At 41.2% G+C, this 23,882-nt stretch overlaps 1 protein-coding gene and 3 pseudogenes across 1 annotated transcript; 2 read left to right on the plus strand and 2 right to left on the minus strand.

The window, feature by feature from the left end:
* Positions 1-1,394: 1,394 nt before the first annotated feature.
* On the minus strand, positions 1,395-6,998 carry LOC149215143 (cysteine proteinase RD21A-like; annotated as a pseudogene).
* On the minus strand, positions 5,978-9,119 carry LOC149215144 (uncharacterized; annotated as a pseudogene).
* Positions 9,120-20,009: 10,890 nt separating this feature from the next.
* LOC149215145 (disease resistance protein RUN1-like) lies at positions 20,010-21,276 on the plus strand. Its single transcript, XM_089389633.1, has 2 exons — positions 20,010-20,782; positions 20,920-21,276. The coding sequence occupies exons 1-2, from the start codon at positions 20,240-20,242 to the stop codon at positions 21,274-21,276; spliced, it is 900 nt and encodes a 299-aa protein (XP_089245759.1). The 5' UTR covers positions 20,010-20,239.
* Positions 21,277-21,672: 396 nt separating this feature from the next.
* LOC149215146 (uncharacterized) lies at positions 21,673-23,205 on the plus strand (annotated as a pseudogene).
* Positions 23,206-23,882: the final 677 nt, after the last annotated feature.

Consider the following 23,882-nt stretch of genomic DNA (forward strand, 5'->3'; position numbering starts at 1 on the left):
ACTAGAGAAAAACCCTCTTAGGAATTGAAAAAATCCAATGTATATTCATAAAAGACATGCATTTGGGTGCTTGTCACTTGTGGCTTCCAGTTTAAGTTGCTACAATGATATATTGTTAATTCTTTGTTCCGCTTGGTCTCCATTATTCACGAACTATTTTTGCGTCCCTCTCAGGAATTGAAAAAATCCAATGTATATTCATAAAAGACATGCATTTGCGCGCTTGTCACTTGTGGCTTCCAGTTTAAGTTGCTACAATGATATATTGTTAATTCTCTGTTCGGCTTGGTCTCCATTATTCGCGAACTATTTTTGCGTTTTCAAACTTCAGGGAGATGACAAGTGTAAAAGCTAAATGTAATGTTTGTTCCCTTTAGTCATACCTCAAAGAATATATTATATTCACCGAGAAAGAGTCTACATATCTGCCATGAATCTATTCACATTATTCATGCACTATTTTTGCCTTTCAAACTTCAGAGAGGTGGTGATAAGCGTAGAAGTAGTTTCAAAGTCGAGACATTTTAACATTAACTTCAAAAAGAATCAGGTACATAAATTTTACCAATTGAGCTCATGCATCTGACACATAAGAATAATCGTGACTCCCATAAACGAATGGGCAGAAATAAGATTTAAGATGGTGGCATTTAAAAAAAGTTTAACTGTTTATCTTTAGACTGTTATTAAAGTCACATAGCTGCATATTCTTCAATAAAATGTTACTCTGTTTTTACCACTTCATTTTTCCCAATCTTCTTTACAGATCGCCCATCTACCAATTCATATTAGGCTGAAACTTTACCCCAAACAGAACATCGTAGTGGGTATTAATTGAAGCATCATGGCCTATATTACTTTATTTCAATACCCATTACTAATCCTATTACTCAGTAATCTTACCAACGCGTTACAAACCTCATTATTATGCGCTAAACTTCCTTTACACACAATATCGTAGAAAATTAAATCCAAAGCACACAATTTTCCATAAAATTGAAGTGAAAGGTAACAAGTTAACAACACTCGCCTTTGGCATACGGAAAATGAGAAGCCATGGAGTCAACGGTAACGACCCTTGACGGATGAGCCACCTGTGACTGCGAACTTGTATGACTAACTATTGCAGCAATCATATAACACCATGGTGGCATTTACAATAATCTTGTATGCATAAACAATTTGACAGAAAACCGGCTTCATACAGATCCATCCTACAACAGCTTTGATAATATTTTGGACTTTTTGTTGACTGCTGGATTTTAAGCCAGAATATTACTGGAGTTTGACTGTTCTGAGCGATTCGGTCTCTAATAAATTCTCCCATCACTGAAGAAAATGTGAATCATGCAATCCGGATCGCATAGAGAAGAAACCGTGATCTTGTTTGGCAGCTAGTCTTTCAACTTGAGTTGCAAAATGTGGGTTTGCATGAGTAAGCTTGGGCATATGAACTCCAAATGGATCATTCTTGCTCTGTAAATACCAATAAATCTCGGATCAGTATCAAAGGTCAACAGATTAACACTCCAAACCTTAAAACCCTGAAAGGCTTCCTGAAATATGAGTTGTGAGAATTAAAGTAAAACAAATGGAACTTCAACATGTCAATCACACTATAACAAGGGTCTTTTACTTGCAAATCTATTCCAAACACCAAAATTTCAGCCTTTTACTTGCAAATCGCTTCCAAATACCAAAATTTTAACCTTTTACTTGCAAATCGATTCCAAACACCAAAACTCCATAGGCCGGAGTTGGTGATTTAAAATGAAAAATGCGCACAAAGAAATGATGGATGACTAACCTTAAGACAAGTTCCTGCATTGAAATCAAAGAATGGGAAATCGTGTGGGAAGCAGTGGTGGTTATCTCTGCAACAGGTAGTTGATTTATAAGAACATCATCCCCATTAAAAGTAGAAATTACCGATGCCATAGGCACAACAACAAGTGCTACCAACAGGGCATGCATAACAGTCATCGGACTTTGCTGGAGGTGTGACTGGAGAGGGAGGGGAAGGGCCAGGGTTTGGAGGATTAGACCCATTCTTAATCAGATATGATGGCTGCATTGCGATTCCACATTTTCCAAATGAATTGTCAATGTTTCTTTGCAACCTGATGTACCCCTTCTCACCCCAGCTTGGTCCCCATGAGTTATTTACAATCCAGTAGTCCACATCCGCTGACCCATAACCCACCAGCATCACACCATGATCCAAACTAGTTCCACAATTTCCAGTAAATACACCCACCCTGTCACCCCAAAAAAGCCAGCAAAACCATTGATCAATTGACTTGCAACGCATGCATGTGCAAAAAATATGTATTGGAATACCATGTAGATAAAATCTATGCAAAGAATTGTACACTTACAGATTTGCAAAACTGAAAGTCCCCTTCCACGACCTTCCATGGCCACACTGATTGGCTGATGTGCTGCAGCATTCTGTAATGACTTCTCATAATTGGTTGGCACATCTTCATAGCCATCAATTGTTAATACATGGGAAATTTTCTGCAAAACACATATTAACGCTTTATACATATACTGATAATATCCAAAATATTCCCTATGACCCAATAAAGTTATTTCATTCATAGATATTACCAGTGCAATGAAACTTTACCCATTTAACCCGAAAGGTTTTTTCAGCACAAATTATCACGGAAAAAAATGGTTATTCCGAGGGAAAAAATAAAAATAAAGCAAATAAAAATTAGGGCTAAGAGAGACGAATGAATTTATGCACGCAATGATGCAGTTGCATGTTAGGGTCTTGAGGTTGTATTCATAGAGGCTAGGTGTTATTGTCCTAAGGTTGTATTCATAGAGGCTAGGCCGAAAACCCTGAATATTGCAAGATTTTTTCCTGTTTCATAAGATTGAAGATTGTATTGTATTTATAGAAGTTAGGTTCATCAAAAAACAGAGAAGCCAAAACATGCACAAGATTCAGAAAGACAAGTAATGCCAGCACATTCAGACACCCAAAAAACAAAAAATCAGTGGAGGGATTCAACGATTGACATATTGCAAGGGCCTATGCACAGACCTGAAAGTCTTGTTCATCATATACACCAGGAGAAGTCTGTAGTGCTTTGTATCGGCCGTCATTGAAGGCCCAAGTTCTGGAAACATTATGAAATTTGGTAAGATCACTCAAACAAAGGTCATGAGATAAGATAAAGCATGGTTTCATTGCTCCTCTTCAGTAGTCTTCCTACCCTAAGAGTGTTTGGTCCAGCTTCTTATGCATCATGTATAGGTCCAGCTGTAGTGAATAAAATTTCTTAAGAGCACCAACCTTTTCATGAGCAAATTCCCAGAGCTGAACAAATTGGGCTTCAAACAAACAGGAACATGCTTGCTTCCATACATAAGAAAATATGGATAACAATGATTTTTGAATTGTACAAAAAATGGAGAAGCAATAATTGTTTTATCATTATCCATATTAAGTTTAACCTCTCATTGCTATTATAAGGTTTAATACTGAAATGATTATGCTCTAATATGTCTGATTTTGAGTCTGAGTCAGTAAAGAAAAATGCTCAAATGTAACTATGTGCTCCTTCAACAACCATGATGTCATGGTGACTTGGGAGCTCCACAGGCAATTTGTGAATTTCCAACCATTACATTAACCCACTTGCAACTTCTCTTGGTAATTCTTTCCTCGCATCTCTATTAGATACTTAATAGACATTTTAACGTGGGATAATGTCTAAAACATAGGGAGAACATCAAGGTCTACAATGGAATTTATTGTGAGTATTAAAATGTTTAGATATTTGTTTTCAGATATTCTAATATGATCAACATGGCACCAATATTTACTGGTCCATTTCAAATTGACATTGGAAAAAAAACGTATTACTTTTCAGTACTTGGCAAAACTAACCCAATCCCTACAAACATATGATAAAATATTTGATGCCAATTAACAATTTTGCCAACTCATTTTTCCTAATAGGAAGAAATTCTTTTAAGTACCGTCCAGGTCACAGGCTCAAATGTAACTATGTGCTCCTTCAACAACCATGATGTCATGGTGACTTGGGAGCTCCACAGGGAATTTGTGAATTTCCAACCATTACATTAACCCACTTGCAACTTCTCTCGGTAATTCTTTCCTCGCATCTCTATTAGATACTTAATAGACATTTTAAGGTGGGATAATGTCTAAAACACAGGGAGAACACCAAGGTCTACAATAGAATTTATTGTGAGTATTAAAATGTTTAGATATTTGTTTTCAGATATTCTAATATGATCCCACTGCAGCAGAGCGAGGTACAAATGTTGGAGAATTCCTAAAACAAAAAACACTTGTGCCATTTTGACTTCTTTTGAAGTTGAAAATTCTTCAGAGAAAGACGAATTTCTCTATCTCGTAGTTGTTTAAACAATGGGACATAAATAGAAAATTATCTCTAAAACACTAAAGCATGGCACCAATATTTACTGGTCCATTTCAAATTGACATTGAAAAAAAAACGTATTACTTTTCAGTACTTGGCAAAACTAACCCATAGAACTTGCTAGAATCCCTACAAACATATGATAAAATATTCGATGCCAATTAACAATTTTGCCAACTCATTTTTCCTAATAGGAAGAAATTCTTTTAAGTAATTACCATCCAGGTCACAGGCCAAACACGTTTCATTGCAAACTAGATTCTTTCCTGCAATTTTTTAGAGCTGTGAACCTCCTTGAGTGAGTTCCATGCCAATCAGAAAAATACCTGCACAGGTAGTGTAAGGTAACCAGTTTTCCATGACATCTATTGTGCTGTAGCATAAAGTGAGTTATCTTGCACAAAAAGAATTGGAACAAGAATTAAACTACTAGTGTCAACAGTTCTAAGTACACTCACTCCCTTTTCATTATTGTGACTGTTGAACTGGGGAATATATATAGAAGTTCTTGGGACTTTCTTCAGAAAGCTAGACTCTGTCAATGACAGCCAATGTTAGATGCAGACCTTTCCCAATTTGTCTATTTCTCCTATTTGCCCCCCTTTCCCAGTACCACCGCACCCCTGCTTTATTTTATCAGAACCAGAGAGACCAAATAGCATAGCAAGGATGTTCAACTAGAGATGAAGGAAAATTCTAAGTTGATAAAAGCACTGAGAAATGAAGCCGTGTTCCCACACAGGCAAAAACAGTCATCTTTTCTTTTACTATATACTAACGATGAAATGATGGGTGGTGGAAGCTTGCAGGGAATGCCAAAAAATGGTGTTAATAGCTTTCCCAAATTGATCAAGGTAAAAAGAAAAAGTAGAACTACAAACTTAGGAAATTTTTACTATGACAACAACCACCAATTATTTGCAATCTAAAAGAAACAATTTCAAATTCGCACTTAGTTTTTTCCTTTAGGTCTAAAAGGTCCTACTGGATAACATTGATCTTGAACAGAGATGCAAATAGAACCTAGAATAGCCTACAGAACTCAACACAACACTCTGTAAGTCAATTTTATGTGACAACTAACATAACCTTACTCATGAAGAAGAATGTGCAAATAGTCAACATTTTATACAACAAAGGAAAAAACAAAGATGCAAAGTCCAGCTACCTAAAGATAAGTTGCAACAGAATGTGTTGCTAGTTGGTCATCTTTCTTTGCACAACATTCCCCTGGAGGGAGTACTCATGGAAGGAAGCCTACCCCCGACTTCCTACAATGTTGTCCTTCCAGACCAGACCTACTGTGGGGAGATAAAAGTTGGCCTCACATTCACTATTAAGGTAGATTCTATATATGCAGAGGCTCTTTATACCAGAAACGTTTTTTTGAATGGTAATAGGATGGATTCATATTAGCTCTGGATATTGATTTGACATTTCAATTCATGGCTGATCGTCCGTCAACAGCATGTCTCTCAAATCAGCCTCCACGGACAGCAATCTGGGCACAACCAAGGAGCTTAGGGATTTAACACTTGAAACATAATTCGGGTTAAAATTGGGGATTTAGTTTCAATAGTAAACAATACTGCAACCAGATCAGACCCAATTAGAACTGAATAATACAGCTAAACTGAATTATTCACAAATTTTCAAATTTTTTGGCCTGTATTGCAACCAGATCAGATCCAATTAGAACTGAATAATACAGCACTGAATTATTCACAAATTTTCAAATTTTTTGGCCTGTCTCAGCCAAAAATGTTAGCTATGCTTTAAAGTTTAACCCAAGCAGGATAACTATACCAGCAAACTTTGTTAAGCAATTACCCTTTTGATAAGCCTTCTCCATGGATACCTTTGACCACCCAGGCTTGTAGGGCACCTACCTTACCCGGGAAGAAACAATTAGGATGAGTAGGTTAATGATAACAGAAACCCTCGTTAAGTGATCACCCTTTCAACTAGTTGATACAAATCTAATCGGGCCAAGCCTTATAGAAAGAGCAACATAACCGTTTATCTTCTGTGCTATTACACATGATCAGTTAATGATGTGGAAGTAAGTCATTGTAAAACATTTGGTTAACTGCAACTCCCATTCTGTACAGACTGTGTTTTTGATGGTTGATATAATAATATTTCTCTAGATTGTGTTGGTTGTTGATTTCAGACAGGAGTTGTTTATTTCCAGGGATGCAGTCTAGTCTTCCTTTCTTACTTCGTCATTAGGTTCTGTGAGTTGCATCTTTTATAGTTGGGGACTTTAATTAGTACAGGAAGGATAATGCTGCTCAGATGACAAGAAAATAAGCAAACAGCAAAATATGCTTACCAGGATGACCTGTGTAAAATGGCCACAATACAGATTCCATTTTGTATAAGCAGCTTACTTTGAACATGATTCCTGCATGTTTTTGGTAATAATCAAGATGATAAAGAAATTACAAATGGTAATATTCCAGACATATGAAACAGTGGCAAGGCAACTCTCATTTTGCGTGAGGTTCACCGTTCAGGAAATCCATCATCCCCACTGAAACCAGAAAGCCAAGCCACGAATGCAACCATCACTATCGACCAGGAAGCACAGGAGAATCAAAAGACCTCCTTATTGAATGAATGGTTTGCAGTCTTCATCAACTCTGCCCATAGCCTCTAATATTGAAGAATATGTAATCAAATTATATGAAAATCCTTTAGAAGTCATTTCCTTCATTAATTTCACTGCTTCATCAAACATGCCCGCATTGCTAAGTGCACCAAGAACTGTGTTGTAAGATACGGCATCTGGCTGAATCCCCGAATTTTTCATTTTCTCGAACATCTTAAAGGCCTCTGTTGGCCCACCTGCCTTAGACAAACCATTCAAAACTATATTATGGCTACTAATATCAGGTTTACATCCTCGATCTTGCATTTTTTTAAGCCATGAATGAGCTTCATCAACCATGCCTGCTCTTACCAGGCCAGACATTAATGCATTGTAGGAATACACATCAGGAATACATCCCTAACTTTGCATTTCTTCAAACAGTTTAATGGCTGCATCAATACGCCCCGCTTTACCAAGGTGTTTAATCATCACTGCATAGAGCCTTGAGCTGGAAGGAGTGCTGTTTTCTTTCATTTCCTTAAATAATTCCACTGCCGCATCATAACGGCGTGCCTTACCAAGTGCATCAATCAAACTACAATAGGCAGCAGGGCAAGGCGGAAAGCCCTTCTCGTCCATCTGTTCAAGAAGCATCAATGCCTTTTCCAATCTGTTCGCCTTGCATAAACCAGCAATTAGAATGGAATATGTAAACGAACTTGGAGCAATGCCTTTTCCATTCATTCTCTCAAACCAATGCAATGCCTCCGATGGATTGTTAGATTTGAATAGAACTTGCTAGAATCCCTACAAACATATGATAAAATATTCGATGCCAATTAACAATTTTGCCAACTCATTTTTCCTAATAGGAAGAAATTTTTTTAAGTAATTACCGTCCAGGTCACAGGCCAAACACGTTTCATTGCAAACTAGATTCTTTCCTGCAATTTTTTAGAGCTGTGAACCTCCTTGAGTGAGTTCCATGCCAATCAGAAAAACACCTGCACAGGTAGTGTAAGGTAACCAGTTTTCCATGACATCTATTGTGTTGTAGCATAAAGTGAGTTATCTTGCACAAAAAGAATTGGAACAAGAATTAAACTACTAGTGTCAATAGTTCTAAGTACACTCACTCCCTTTTCATTATTGTGACTGTTGAACTGGGGAATATATATAGAAGCTCTTGGGACTTTCTTCAGAAAGCTAGACTCTGTCAATGACAGCCAATGTTAGATGCAGACCTTTCCCAATTTGTCTATTTCTCCTATTTGCCCCCCTTTCCCAGTACCACCACACCCCTGCTTTATTTTATCAGAACCAGAGAGACCAAATAGAAGGAAGCACAGGAGAATCAAAAGACCTCCTTATTGAATGAATGGTTTGCAGTCTTCATCAACTCTGCCCATAGCCTCTAATATTGAAGAATATGTAATCAAATTATACGAAAATCCTTTAGAAGTCATTTCCTTCATTAATTTCACTGCTTCATCAAACATGCCCGCATTGCTAAGTGCACCAAGAACTGTGTTGTAAGATACGACATCTGGCTGAATCCCCGAATTTTTCATTTTCTCGAACATCTTAAAGGCCTCTGTTGGCCCACCTGCCTTAGACAAGCCATTCAAAACTATATTATGGCTACTAATATCAGGTTTACATCCTCGATCTTGCATTTTTTTAAGCCATGAATGAGCTTCATCAACCATGCCTGCTCTTACCAGGCCAGACATTAATGCATTGTAGGAATACACATCAGGAATACATCCCTGACTTTGCATTTCTTCAAATAGTTTAATGGCTGCATCAATACGCCCCGCTTTACCAAGGTGTTTAATCATCACTGCATAGAACCTTGAGCCGGAAGGAGTGCTGTTTTCTTTCATTTCCTTAAATAATTCCACTGCCGCATCATAATGGCGTGCCTTACCAAGTGCATCAATCAAACTACAATAGGCAGCAGGGCAAGGTAGAAAGCCCTTCTCGTCCATCTGTTCAAGAAGCATCAATGCCTTTTCCAATCTGTTCGCCTTGCATAAACCAACAATTAGAATGGAATATGTAAACGAACTTGGAGAAATGCCTTTTCCATTCATTCTCTCAAACCAATGCAACGCCTCCGATGGATTGTTAGATTTGAATAGAACTTGCTAGAATCCCTACAAACATATGATAAAATATTCGATGCCGATTAACAATTTTGCCAACTCATTTTTCCTAATAGGAAGAATTTTTTTTAAGTAATTACCGTCCAGGTCACAGGCCAAACACGTTTCATTGCAAACTAGATTCTTTCCTGCAATTTTTTAGAGCTGTGAACCTCCTTGAGTGAGTTCCATGCCAATCAGAAAAACACCTGCACAGGTAGTGTAAGGTAACCATTTTTCCATGACATCTATTGTGCTGTAGCATAAAGTGAGTTATCTTGCACAAAAAGAATTGGAACAAGAATTAAACTACTAGTGTCAACAGTTCTAAGTACACTCACTCCCTTTTCATTATTGTGACTGTTGAACTGGGGAATATATATAGAAGCTCTTGGGACTTTCTTCAGAAAGCTAGACTCTGTCAATGACAGCCAATGTTAGATGCAGAACTTTCCCAATTTGTCTATTTCTCCTATTTGCCCCCCTTTCCCAGTACCACCACACCCCTGCTTTATTTTATCAGAACCAGAGAGACCAAATAGCAGGAAGCACAGGAGAATCAAAAGACCTCCTTATTGAATGAATGGTTTGCAGTCTTCATCAACTCTGCCCATAGCCTCTAATATTGAAGAATATGTAATCAAATTATACGAAAATCCTTTAGAAGTCATTTCCTTCATTAATTTCACTGCTTCATCAAACATGCCCGCATTGCTAAGTGCACCAAGAACTGTGTTGTAAGATACGGCATCTGGCTGAATCCCCGAATTTTTCATTTTCTCGAACATCCTAAAGGCCTCTGTTGGCCCACCTGCCTTAGACAAACCATTCAAAACTATATTATGGCTACTAATATTAGGTTTACATCCTCGATCTTGCATTTTTTTAAGCCATGAATGAGCTTCATCAACCATGCCTGCTCTTACCAGGCCAGACATTAATGCATTGTAGGAATACACATCAGGAATACATCCCTGACTTGCATTTCTTCAAACAGTTTAATGGCTGCATCAATACGCCCCGCTTTACCAAGGTGTTTAATCATCACTGCATAGAACCTTGAGCTGGAAGGAGTGCTGTTTTCTTTCATTTCCTTAAATAATTCCAATGCCGCATCATAACGACGTGCCTTACCAAGTGCATCAATCAAACTACAATAGGCAGCAGGGCAAGGCGGAAATCCCTTCTCGTCCATCTGTTCAAGAAGCATCAATGCCTTTTCCAATTTGTTCGCCTTGCATAAACCAGCAATTAGAATGGAATATGTAAACGAACTTGGAGCAATGCCTTTTCCATTCATTCTCTCAAACCAATGCAACGCCTCCGATGGATTGTTAGATTTGAATAGAACTTGCTAGAATCCCTACAAACATATGATAAAATATTCGATGCCGATTAACAATTTTGCCAACTCATTTTTCCTAATAGGAAGAAATTTTTTTAAGTAATTACCGTCTAGGTCACAGGCCAAACACGTTTCATTGCAAACTAGATTCTTTCCTGCAATTTTTTAGAGCTGTGAACCTCCTTGAGTGAGTTCCATGCCAATCAGAAAAACACCTGCACAGGTAGTGTAAGGTAACCAGTTTTCCATGACATCTATTGTGCTGTAGCATAAAGTGAGTTATCTTGCACAAAAAGAATTGGAACAAGAATTAAACTACTAGTGTCAACAGTTCTAAGTACACTCACTCCCTTTTCATTATTGTGACTGTTGAACTGGGGAATATATATAGAAGCTCTTGGGACTTTCTTCAGAAAGCTAGACTCTGTCAATGACAGCCAATGTTAGATGCAGACCTTTCCCAATTTGTCTATTTCTCCTATTTGCCCCCTTTCCCAGTACCACCACACCCCTGCTTTATTTTATCAGAACCAGAGAGACCAAATAGCATAGCAAGGATGTTCAACTAGAGATGAAGGAAAATTCTAAGTTGATAAAAGCACTGAGAAATGTTCCCACACAGGCAAAAACAGTCATCTTTTCTTTTACTATATACTAACGATGAAATAATGGGTGGTGGAAGCTTGCAGGGAATGCCAAAAAATGGTGTTAATAGCTTTCCCAAATTGATCAAGGTAAAAAGAAAAAGTAGAACTACAAACTTAGGAAATTTTTACCATGACAACAACCACCAATTATTTGCAATCTAAAAGAAACAATTTCAAATTCGATCTTGAACAGAGATGCAAATAGAACCTAGAATAGCCTACAGAACTCAACACAACACTCTGTAAGTCAATTTTATGTGACAACTAACATAACCTTACTCATGAAGAAGAATGTGCAAATAGTCAACATTTTATACAACAAAGGAAAAAACAAAGATGCAAACTCCAACTACCTAAAGATAAGTTGCAACAGAATGTGTTGCTAGTTGGTCATCTTTCTTTGCACAAATTATAAGTATGAAGGATTCAATTACACAATTCATCCATTGCAAATTCAGTAATTAAGTTCTAACAATAGCCAATCCCCTAGCATAATTACTATGACAACAACCACCAATTATTTGCAATCTAAAAGAAACAATTTCAAATTCGCACTTAGTTTTTTCCTTTAGGTCTAAAAGGTCCTACTGGATAACATTGATCTTGAACAGAGATGCAAATAGAACCTAGAATAGCCTACAGAACTCAACACAACACTCTGTAAGTCAATTTTATGTGACAACTAACATAACCTTACTCATGAAGAAGAATGTGCAAATAGTCAACATTTTATACAACAAAGGAAAAAACAAAGATGCAAACTCCAGCTACCTAAAGATAAGTTGCAACAGAATGTGTTGCTAGTTGGTCATCTTTCATTGCACAAATTATAAGTATGAAGGATTCAATTACACAATTCATCCATTGCAAATTCAGTAATTAAGTTCTAACAATAGCCAATCCCCTAGCATAATGCCGATCATAATCCTGCAATCAAAAAGCATTTGGAATTTGCACTGGCTCAAAATCCAGTTCCAAGCAAACCTTTCAAGAACCAGATTGTGACATGATTTCTGAGCACCATCGGATATGAATACTCTTATTCAGAGCTCACTGAAAATGTCAACAACTTCTAGCCAGTTAGCCTTTTCAGTCTTCAAAACTGTGGCCTGGAGAAACTGACTTAGAAACTCCTCGATACTTCCTACTGTGTCGACTATGGTATTTTCTGTGAGAACTATTGCCTCTGTCAACATCCTCCACTGGTGAACCTTCTGATGAACCAGAGGCAGACATTGGCCCGTATTTAACCCGGAAGGTTTTTTCAGCACAAATTATCACTGAAAAAAATGGTTATTCCGAGAGAAAAAATAAAAATAAAGCAAATAAAAATTAGGGTTAAGAGAGACGAATGAATTTCTGCACGCAATGATGCAGTTGCATGTTAGGGTCTTGAGGTTGTATTCATAGAGGCTAGGTGTTATTGTCCTAAGGTTGTATTCATAGAGGCTAGGAGAAAGTGAGTGCGTCGAAAGTAACAGAGATGGCGAGGTTTGTTGAGTCGCATTCCTCAAATAAAACAGAGAAGAAGAGCAGCCGAATCCCCTTTCCCACAACAACAGCTGCTTTAAGCCTGCCTGTCCTCCACCACGCCCGCGACATTCGATTTTAAGCGGTCGATGCAAAGAGAGTGAAAGAAAATACAGATGATCCATGGAAGTAGGGCCGAGCTGGGGCAAGGGTGAGGTGTCCACTACGAGAAGCCCCTGGAAGTAAAGCCGAGAAGCCCCTGGAAGTAAAGCCGAGCCAGGGCGAGGTTTCCACTCCCAGAAGCACCTAGAAGTAAAAGCCGAGCCAGGGCAAGGGTGAGATCTGTTCCGTCCCATTACCCCATTACCGTACCGGAATACCAATCGAATCAATCGTATGGCTAAAATTATTCTAATCGTCTAACATGTAAATCAAAGGCTTAAAAATGTACACGTAATCTCAAAGGGAAGTTGATTTCAGAGGGAAACGCCTTACAGCGTAAAAATAAGTTTTAATGCTGTCCGGTGTAAAAGAAGTTTACTTTTTGAAAATGAAGAATCTTTTTAGTAAAAAAGTGCGGTGCCCACAAATACTAATAATTACACAGGGAAAAGGACGTTTAACCCCACGGCCAGACGACGCATGCATTAAATGGCTGCTCATTTAAACGCCAGAGGGGCCACTGAATGATTCCGCGTCGCAGAAACGCACTGAATCGCCGACTTGATTACACTGAAAAAGCACTCTTTTGCAAATGGGCAGTTTGTTGATCACTTTGCGAGATCAACAAACTGAGCCGATGCTTGGCCTTCCTTCTGTTGCTCCCAATCCAGCTTCATCCGCTTTTTGTCAGGTTCCTCAGTAGACTTTGTATCTACATCCTTATTTCGATCGCAATCATTCCCCATCTTGCATTCCATCTCTAGTTTTTCAACTTCTATTCCAGCAAAAAGAGCTTCGATTCCAACAATTGTGTCTTAATTTGCATCAAATGCTCTTCCATTTCAATCTTTCTCGACACGGCCATAATCATCCCTTCAGTGGCCGTTGCTAACTTGTTCAAAAGAATTATGGGCCTCACCATCTCTTCGATCCATTGCTAAACCAACAAAGCTCTGCCAGCGATTCAAGACTCCTCAGAGGATTATCCTGACCCCTTACCTGAGCAATTGCAACTAATATATAATTCCTTCCACGGCTAGGGCGCCATTGCAAAAGCATTTAATGCATATTTGCCATGATTGTGTGAACCTCCCTGATAGAATTTTGTATTGATTGCCAAGGGAAGAGCGCAACAACGGGGCCTTTCGAGTGTTAAGGCCTATCACATATGAATAGACCAGTAATTCATGAGCCATCCCCACAATCTGCTTTTTGAGAGAACCTGAATCCACCTGTTTGTACTTTGTACTACTTGAATACTGCTATCCATGCTACGAACCTGCACTACCTTTATTCAACAATTACACCTTTATTCCATAATTACATCGCTCGTATTTGGTTTGTTTTCCAATCTGGAGGCCACTAGGGGAATAAATATTCTCAGACACCAAAGAACATTGCACTTGAAAGGGCTTGGTTAGAAAGGGTATGTGAAAAACATTTGATTGTATAATGTGGATTTTGATTCATAATGATCAAGGAATTGGTTGATAACACTTCGAACTTGGTTCTATTTCCATATCTCCGTGACACAAAGTTGTCTCTTTCTTAGCCATCTCATCTAATTCAAAATCAAAATTTCAATACACATGAGAGAATTCAATATATTCAAATTGATGTGATAACAAAATAATCCTATCAAGAACGGAAGGGAGGGATTACAACTTTCATTGGCTTTGCGAACTTGTGGTTTTAGGAACATTGAATCACCAAAAACTTGAATGTTTTATTTCTCATAGCCCTAAATACTATATGCTTGGTTAATGATCGAGAGGCCCAATGCCAAGAAAATTTAAGCTCCTTTTATTTGTCTAGATGAAAAATAACCCGCCTGCTTCTGCCACCCCTTATTACTTTAGTTCTATTGATAAATAAATCTTTAAATAATTAGCTGTATTCATAAACAAATCTTTAAATACTTATGCTGTGCTTGTTCTTTTGCTAATGACCAGTGATGAAGGCGAGCTCGTGGACGAAGTAGCGCGACAAGTGCAGAAAAGTGTTAGAAAACCGCCATTGCAGGTGGCCACACATCCAACTGGATTGGATGAAAAGCTATGACATTTTGAACGAACGGTGGAGCAGCTGCAAAACAGAGGGGGGCCCAATATTGTGGGGATTGTGGATCTTGGTGGGGTGGGGAAAAGCACCCTGGCAAAATTTTTCTTCAACACAAAGAGATCAGATTACCAGCATTCCTGTTTTTTACGTGACGTTAGAGAGGCTGTAGCTAGGTGCCGTCTACCATCCTTGCAGAGTGAACTTTATAAAGACTTGACCTGTAAGGTCCTCGGGTGTGCGACGCGTTTGGGCGCCGGGCAGACCGGGCGCGGGCGCGGGTGTGCGACGAGCTGGAGCGCACGGGCGGTTGTGCGACGGGCGCGCGCGGGTGAACGGCGAGCTGGAGCACACGATGGGCACGCGCGGGTGAACGGCGAGCTGAGGCGCACGACGGGCGCGCGCGGGTGAATGGCGAGCTGGAGCACACGACGGTGGAGCGACCGGTTATGCGACGAAACAAGTGACAAATGAATTGCGATGGAGAGTTTATACCCGATGGAGCGTGGGGCAAGACATTTGAAGGCCGACCCATGATGGAGGGCGGGCCGACATGTATTGCAAGCGTTTGAGGGGTGTGTAAACGATGGTTGGGTGGTCGGCTGGGCAGCGCCACCCACATGTTACGAAGGGTATATATACAATGCATTTGGGAGGCATTTGAACATCAAGTTCGATCAACAACTTCGCACAAGGTAGTGCGCAGTGTAGTGCTCAGATTGGACAAGGGGAAGAGCGCATAGCTCATGCGCTAAGTCTTGGTTAGTGCACGGTGATAGCTCGCACTTGGAGTTGGGTGAAAGTGCTGGGCAAGGTGTGCCCGTGGTCGGTTGAGGCGTGCACGACGATTGTGCAAGTGCCCGTTTGTGCCAAGTCTTGGCGTGGGTGTCTTGGTGGCTCGGGTGAGCGCCCGCCCATTGTGCAAGGTGTGCACGAAGGTGAACAGAGGTTTGCCTTGATTGTAAATTTGGCTAAGTATGAAACTTGGATTTCCAAGTATACTTGTAAACATTGAAGATTGATTAATACATATATTTTGGGCAGACTCATTGTTCAGGGAGTTGCCCCTCCCTTTATACTGTGCAATTGTGTTCTTGTTATAATTGCTGTTGATAATGAATGAGTATGGGTGTTCATTGGTATAAAGGATAAACATAATAATACTTGGTTGCGAAACACAAACTAAGTAGGAGAAAGTGAATTAGGCGTAGTCCACGAACATAAGTATTGGTGAAAAGAAAGTGTTCGGTGGTGCCGCACCTCGCTAAGAGCGGTTGAAAGACTACCGCCGGCTTGGGGGTGTGACAGTTGGTATCAGAGTTCGGTTGGAGCTGGTGTTAGAGCAAGGTTGCTCGTGACGAAGTGACAGTGGAAAGGGTACTTGCAGGTGAAGGAAGCCGTTTCACACAAGTGGAACAAGGGTTGGTTCAGGTTGCAGGCATCTTGGTGAAGCTGTTGGATGGTCGAAACTAGATTGCAAAAGAGGAAGAAGCTGTTAGAGATGGCAGCTGAATCTCAGGCTGGGTCTAGTCATGTGCAGGATGCTACTATCACACTTATGGAAAAGGTGTTGTTGAGGATGGAGGTTATGGAGACTTCCTGGGATAAGAAGATGGACTTGTTCACTAAGGAGCAAGAGGCCAATTCGAAGATGAAGGAAGAGTTTGATGAACTCCGGACACAACACGAGTACACTGATCTTATGTGTACACAACTTGAAGTAAGGGTCAAGGAGGTTGAAGAAGCAAGGGACCAGGGTCTTGCAGAGATCATGGACTTGAAGAAATCTCTTGACGAAGCCAGAGATGAGATCGCGGTGTTGAAGAAGGCCGTGAGGCATAACTCAGGTGGAGGAGTGCCTCATGTGAAAGTCAAGGAACCAGAATCTTACGATGGTACAAGGAGTGCAAAGACTCTTGGCAACTTTCTATGGGACATGGAGCAATACTTGGAATGATTGGGTCTATCTGATGATGAGACGAAGGTCAAGGTAGTTGCTCAGTTCTTAACAAAGGATGCTAAGATGTGGTGGCGAAGGAGGATGGATTAGATTGCCAATGGCAGTGCTGGTGACATTACTTTGTGGGATGACATGAAGAAAGCTTTGCAGACCCATTTCAGTCCTCAAGATGAAACATGGGAAGCAAGGATGAAGATTAAGTTCATAAAGCAGACCGGGAACCTACAGACATATCAGCGGGAGTTTGCAAGTGCGGTTCTGGAACTTCCTGACATGGCGGAGAGGGACAAGGTGTTCAACTTCATTATTGGGTTGAAGCCTTGGGCATGCAATGAAGTGAAGAGGCAGAGGATTAGAACACTTGAGGAAGCTTTTGCTGCTGTTGACAGGTTGGTGGAGCATTATGATGAGACTTCTGATGATAAGAAGAAGAAGTCCGATAAGCCGAAGGAGAAGAAGAAGGATGATGCTTCGAAATCGGATGATAGTTCGAAGACGAAGAAAGCCTTGAAGTGTTGGATATGTGCTGGACCACATACGGTGAAGAATTGTCCTTCTAGACCGAAAGTGGCTGCGATTGCACAATCTGATGCGAAGAATGAAGGAGCTTCTGTGGGGATGATGCAGATACTTGGTGCTTCTGCTACTACAGAGGTGGTCTCTCGGAGGGATCCTGAGAGGAACAGGTTGGAGTATGTTCGGATGAAGGTTGGAGGTGCTGATATACTCACTATGGTGGATAGTGGGGCCTCTCACAACTTCATGGGTGAAGATACTGCGAGAAGAATTGGGCTGAAATTTGTACCGGCAAAGGCACAGATGAAGACAGTCAATTCTCCTCCTATTGAAGTTCTTGGTATAGCTGAAAGGGTGGACACAACACTTGGTGAATGGACAAGGAAGGTCGATTTCACTATAGTGCGGATTGATGACTATGAGGCTGTGCTGGGGATGGAATTCATGAAACAATTTGATGCTATGATTGTTCCACATTTGAGGAAGCTCTACATTTACGATGGAAGGGAGGATGTACCCATTGGTGTGCCAACCATTGGAGTGACAAGGCCTGATTGTAAATTAGGAGTGATGCAAATGGAGGACGAGAAGCGAATGGGAGACATGAGTAAGCGGTTGTCTACTGTTGAGGCAAAGCTTACCGAACAATCATTGGTTATCAGGACACTCTCAGATAGCATCTTGGATTTGTCAAGAAGGCTAGAGGTGGTTGAGGATGATGATGATGATGATGAGGTATATGTGAGGCCGAATGTCCAAGGGGAGGATCGGGTCACTTATCTACAGAGGATGGAGATTGAGGATCCTGATAGATGGATCGAGTTGATTAGTGAGGGAAAGCTTTCAGGCTCTACTCCCTCTACATCTTCTTAGATGGATGAGAAGATGTGGCTCATTGTTAGCTGCTCATGGCAGTGAGTCCTTAAAATAGGTTGAGCAGGTACAACTGATGGTGCAGGGATGGCTTGGCATCAAGCATCATGACATGTTGCAGATGAGATGAGGACTACTTCATGGACCTGGACATGGTTTACACTTGTATATGTGGCAGGATGTTTTGAGAAACAACTCATGGTGATATGAGAATGTGCATTCTTGTGGTTTGGGCGTATGGTTGGATTAGCTACCCAACTAGTTCAAGTCATGAGGGGATCCAGTGTACAGATTGATGTTGCTGTTGGGATGAAATGTTGGCACATGGTAGAGATGTGTTAGCACTTGTTGGAGTATCATGACAGAGGTTCACATGGCGACACATGATGGGGTCGACACAGATGTTGCAGTGGGCATGGAGCTTGAGTTGGGAGGACCAGCCTTCCTTGATGGAGAGCAGCATGTGGGGATTGTGACAGAGGGGTCGATGATCATGGATTGAGAGGATATCTGATGTACGACATACTGATGAGGTGTATACCTTGGTATGGTGAGCTTGGTGACGGATGGTAGACGAAGTTCTACATATGTTGCAGGGATGTTTGCCGTATGTGGAGGAGTTGACATCATGGATATTGATGATCTTGGTGGATGGCTACCAGGATGATATGTTGTTGAGGACGACAACGATTTCAGGTGGAGGAGGATGTAAGGTCCTCGGGTGTGCGACGCGTTTGGGCGTCGGGCAGACCGGGCGCGAGCGCGGGTGTGCGATGAGCTGGAGCGCACGGGCGGTTGTGCGACGGGCGCACGCGGGTGAACGGCGAGCTGGAGCACATGACGGGCGCGCACGGGTGAACGGCGAGTTGAGGCGCACGACGGGCGCACGCAGGTGAATGGCGAGCTGGAGCACACGACGGTGGAGCGGCCGGTTATGCGACGAAACAAGTGACAAATGAATTGCGATGGAGAGTTTATACCCAATGGAGCGTGCAGCAAGACATTTGAAGGCCGACCCATGATGGAGGGCGGGCCGACATGTATTGAAAGCGTTTGAGGGGTGTGTAAACGATGGTTGGGTGGTCGGCTGGGCAGCCCCACCCACATGTTACAAAGGGTATATATACAATGCGTTTGGGAGGCATTTGAACATCAAGTTCGATTAACAACTTCGCACAAGGTAGTGCGCAGTCTAGTGCGCAGATTGGACAAGGGGAAGAGCGCATAGCTCATGCGCTAAGTCTTGCTTAGTGCACGGTGATAGCTCGCACTTGGAGTTGGGTGAAGGTGTTGGGCAAGGTGTGCCCATGGTCGATTGAGGCGTGCACGACGATTGTGCAAGTGCCCGTTTGTGCCAAGTCTTGGCGTGGGTGTCTTGGTGGCTCGGGTGAGCGCTCGCCCATCGTGCAAGGTGTGCACGAAGGTGAACAGAGGTTTGCCTTGATTGTAAATTTGGCTAAGTATGAAACTTGGATTTCCAAGTATACTTGAAAACGCTTGTAAACATTGAAGATTGATTAATACATATATTTCGGGCAGACTCATTGTTCAGGGAGTTGCCCCTCCTTTTATATTGTGCAATTGTGTTCTTGTTATAATTGTTGTTGATAATGAATGAGTATGGGTGTTCATTGGTATGAAGGATAAACATAATAATACTTAGTTGCGAAACACAAACTAAGTAAGAGAAAGTGAATTATGCGTAGTCCACGAACATAAGTATTGGTGAAAAGAAAGTGTTCGGTGGTGCCGCACCTCGCTAAGAGCGGTTGAAAGACTACCACCAGCTTGGGGGCGTGACATGACCAGAGGGGATGAGGTAATGCATAATGTTGATGAAGGTATAGCAACGTTAAAAGATCGTCTCTCCAGGTGTCAATCTCTCGTAGTCTTAGATGACGTGGATGATGCTGAGCAGTTGGGTGCATTATTTTCACCGTTAAAGGATGTCCTTCCTTCACATAGTTTAATTGCTCTTACTTCTCGCAATCGGGACGTTCTTTGAAAATCTGCAAGGATAGAAGAGTCATCCATTTACATGATGACAGGACTTGATCGTCAATATTCTCAACAGCTTTTTTGCTCTCATGCCTTCAACCATCCTTATCCTACTGTGGGGTATGAAGATTTGGTTGGAGAGTTTTTAAAAGCGTGCCAGGGGTTTCCATTGTCCCTCAAAGTGATTGGGGCGCTACTGTACTCCGAAAGCCGCGAGTATTGGGAAGAGCAATTACGCAAACTATCCCAAGTGCTTCCCACGGAAATACAGAGTAGCCTTAAGATTAGCTATGGTAGTCTTGATAAAGAGGAAAAGGAAATGTTCTTAGATATTGCCTGTTTCTTCATAGGAATAAAGAGGGATACAGCCATAAACGTATGGGATGGATCTGGCTGGAATGGATCGCTGGGTCTTAGGACTCTTGAGAGCAAGTGTCTTGTCACGTTCGATGAAAAAAACTGTTTAAGAATGCACGATCATCTCCGTGACCTGGGTAGAGAATTGGCGGAGCTTCCTGGATGCCCACGTCGTCTTTGGCGCCCAACTGACAGCCTCTTTCGTAATGTGCCGACTACATCCACGGTAGGTGTTCAAAGCTCTAGACATCATGTTGTGTTCCGAAATTTATGGTTAGAGAATCGTGTCTTTAGGGTTGCTATTTCCTGATCTTCGCAAAGATGTCAATCTTGTCCTCTAACTACTTCACTGTAACAACTTAGGTGCGCGGACTTACCATGATTCAACAAGGATATGGCGAATCGTCCCAAAGTCCTTCGGAGTTTAATGATCGTATCGTTGATATGAGCGGTTTGCAGCTGCTGAGAGCTCCAGTGGATTGTTTGGAAAGGATATCCAAGGTGATCAGCCACCCAGAACTTCTATGGCTCCGCTGTGAGATAGATCCATCTCTCTCCTTCCCTTCGTGGATTCAAAGATATGCTCCGGGGATTGAAATAAATAGTTGCCTATCTTCGTGGATTCCAATAAAGAATCTAAGAGTGTTGGAATTGGTAATTCCGGAATGGTGGTACAACAATCACTCCCTGGTGTTAGGAACCCTGTGGAACACTGAATAAGAGGTAAATGTAAAGTTTATTTTTTTATTTTTTTTCAATTTAGTTAAAAGTTAATGGCCCTAACAGGTGGCGGTATAGTTTCTAGATATTCATTTTAACATTTTCAGCGTGTAATGCAGGCACCTCTTCAGTTGAGGGAGTTGAATATTAGTTTTGGCCTTTTTGAGTTACCAAAGTCCATAGGGCAGTTGAAGTACCTGCAAAAGATTGAACTGCACGAATTTAGAGGAACATTGCCTGGAGTTCTTTCATCTCTGCTCGTTGAAGCACTTAAGACTCCGCGCACTCATGGAGTCGTTGTCAGACTCTTTGGGGAATTTCACAAGCCTCCAACATATTGACTTGTCTGGATGCAGAAGTTTGCAAGCGCTGCCGCCCTCATTTGGTAATTTAGCAATGCTCCAACATATTGACTTGCAACAGTGCATGGAATTGCAAACACTGCCGGTTTCCATTGGTAATTTGAAACAGGTCCAATATATTAATTTGTCAGGGTGCAGTAATTTGCAAAAGCTGCCGCAATCCTTTGGAGATTTAACAAATCTCCAAAAGGTTATACTGCGTTTCTGCATGAAGTTGAAAATGCTGCCTTACTCCATGAACTTGATTCGACTCAAACATCTCGATTTGTGTTGCTGCATCAACTTGATCCTCACTGGTCAGACACTCCGGAATATCAGCACGCTTGAAATGCTAGACTTTTGTTATTGTGACAAACTCGAAATATTGCCTCCCCAAGTCACACGTCAGCAGTTCCTGGAAGAACTACCTTTGAATGACACAAATTTAAAAGAATTGCCCAATGACATTGGAGATCTCAGTAATTTGGAAATTCTGTATATAGGGAGCCCTTCGTTGGAAACCTTGCCGCATTCACTGGGTAAGCTAATGAAATTGAAGAAATTGACACTGTGCTCGAGGGAATTGAAAGATTTGCCCGAGTCGGTTGGTGAGTTAAAACAGTTGACACTCTTGTCAATAGATGCTCCGATTCGTGAAGTGACATTTGCCAGTGTGGAAAAGGTTCAAGGAGGTCGCAGATTGTTGGACTCTTGTATTGACAAGTGAATGCCTAGACTCAAACGGTTAGATTTGTTGAAGACCAGAATAACTGAAATATCATGTGGTGAAGGTGTTTGCCCCGTCCTTGAAATGCTCAATCTCACAGATTGTGATGAGTTAGTGGAGGTTGGAGGATTGCCAACAACGCTAACATCATTGGATTTGAAAGGTTGTCGTGCATTAAAGAAATTAAGGGGGTTTCGTGGCCTTGCAAAGCTTCGATCTCTGAAAATGGAGGGGTGTAGAGAAATAGAGGACCTGCCAGCTCTGGGTGTCTTGGAGTTGGACAATCTTAGAGATTTGAATCTGAAGGAATGCGCAATTGGTGGTGTACGGCCATTTGCCAGTGTGGAAAACGTTGGAGGAGATTGCAGATTGTTGGACTCTTCTATTGACAAGTGCATGCTTCGGCTCAAATCCTTAAACCTGTCAAACACGAGAATAACCGAAATATCATTCGGTGAAGGTGTTTGCCCAGCCCTTGAAGACCTCATTCTCGAAGATTGTGCTGAGCTTGTGGAGGTTGGAGCATTGCCGACAACACCGACATATCTTTCCCTGAAGCATTGTTGTGCATTAAAGAAATTAAGGGGGCTTCGTGGCCTTGCAGAGCTTCGATCTCTGAACATGGAGGGGTGTATAGAAATAGAGGACGTGCCAGCTCTGGGTGTCTTGGAGTTGGACAATCTTAGAGATTTGAATCCGAAGGAATGCGCAATTGGTGGTGTACTGCCATTTGCCAGTGTGGAAAACGTTGGAGGAGATTGCAGATGGTTGGACTCTTCTATTGACAAGTGCATGCTTCGGCTCAAATCCTTAAACCTGTCAAACACGAGAATAACGAGAAGGTGTTTGCCCAGCCCTTGAATACCTCTATCTCGAAGATTGTGCTGAGCTTGTGGAGGTTGGAGCATTGCCGACAACACTGACATATCTTTCCCTGGAGCATTGTTGTGGGCAGCGCCTAACCAGCATATCATAGGGTATTCAATGCGCCAGGAGATGCAGGGGAGATAGTCTGTTAACACCCGAATTCCCTTTTCTTATTTGGTGGCGAGTTTCCAAATTCCGTGTTAGCGGGCTATCTCCCGTGCATCTCCCGGGGCATTGAATACCCTATAGTATGCTGGTTAGGCGCTGCCTTGTTGTGCATTAAAGAAATTAAGGGGGCTTCGTGGCCTTGCAAAGCTTCGATCTCTGAACATGACAAGGTGTTGTGCAGTAGAAGAGCTGCCAGGGCTTGAAACATTGATATCATTGCAAAAGATGTTCACATCTGAATGTGAGAATATGAAGAGAATACTGGAATTGGCTGCGGCTGCAAATCCTGAAAGCGATGTTTTATAATATCTTTAATTTATTTTGATTATTTGGAAGTGTGAGTTGAAAAAATATAAACGAAAAATTTATTTGAAGAAATTTATAGTTTTCATTTATTTACTTATGATTTTATTTAAAAATAGAAGTGTAAATTGAGAATGTGGTGGGTTAGATTATATATATATATATATATCTATAGCGAGAGAGAGCGAGAGAGAGAGAGT

The sequence above is a fragment of the Pinus tabuliformis genome, chromosome 1_1, assembly GCF_031772625.1.
Source record: "Pinus tabuliformis cultivar Carrire ecotype Pingquan chromosome 1_1, CPIR1, whole genome shotgun sequence".
Classification (NCBI taxonomy): Eukaryota; Viridiplantae; Streptophyta; class Pinopsida; order Pinales; family Pinaceae; genus Pinus; species Pinus tabuliformis.

Bases quoted from the DNA above. Each gene is read 5' to 3' on its own strand.
- LOC149215145 (XM_089389633.1), top strand. From the start codon at position 20,240: ATGATGACAGGACTTGATCGTCAATATTCTCAACAGCTTTTTTGCTCT. The intron at 20,783-20,919 runs GTAGGTGTTCAA...GTAACAACTTAG, and splicing joins ATGTGCCGACTACATCCACG to GTGCGCGGACTTACCATGAT.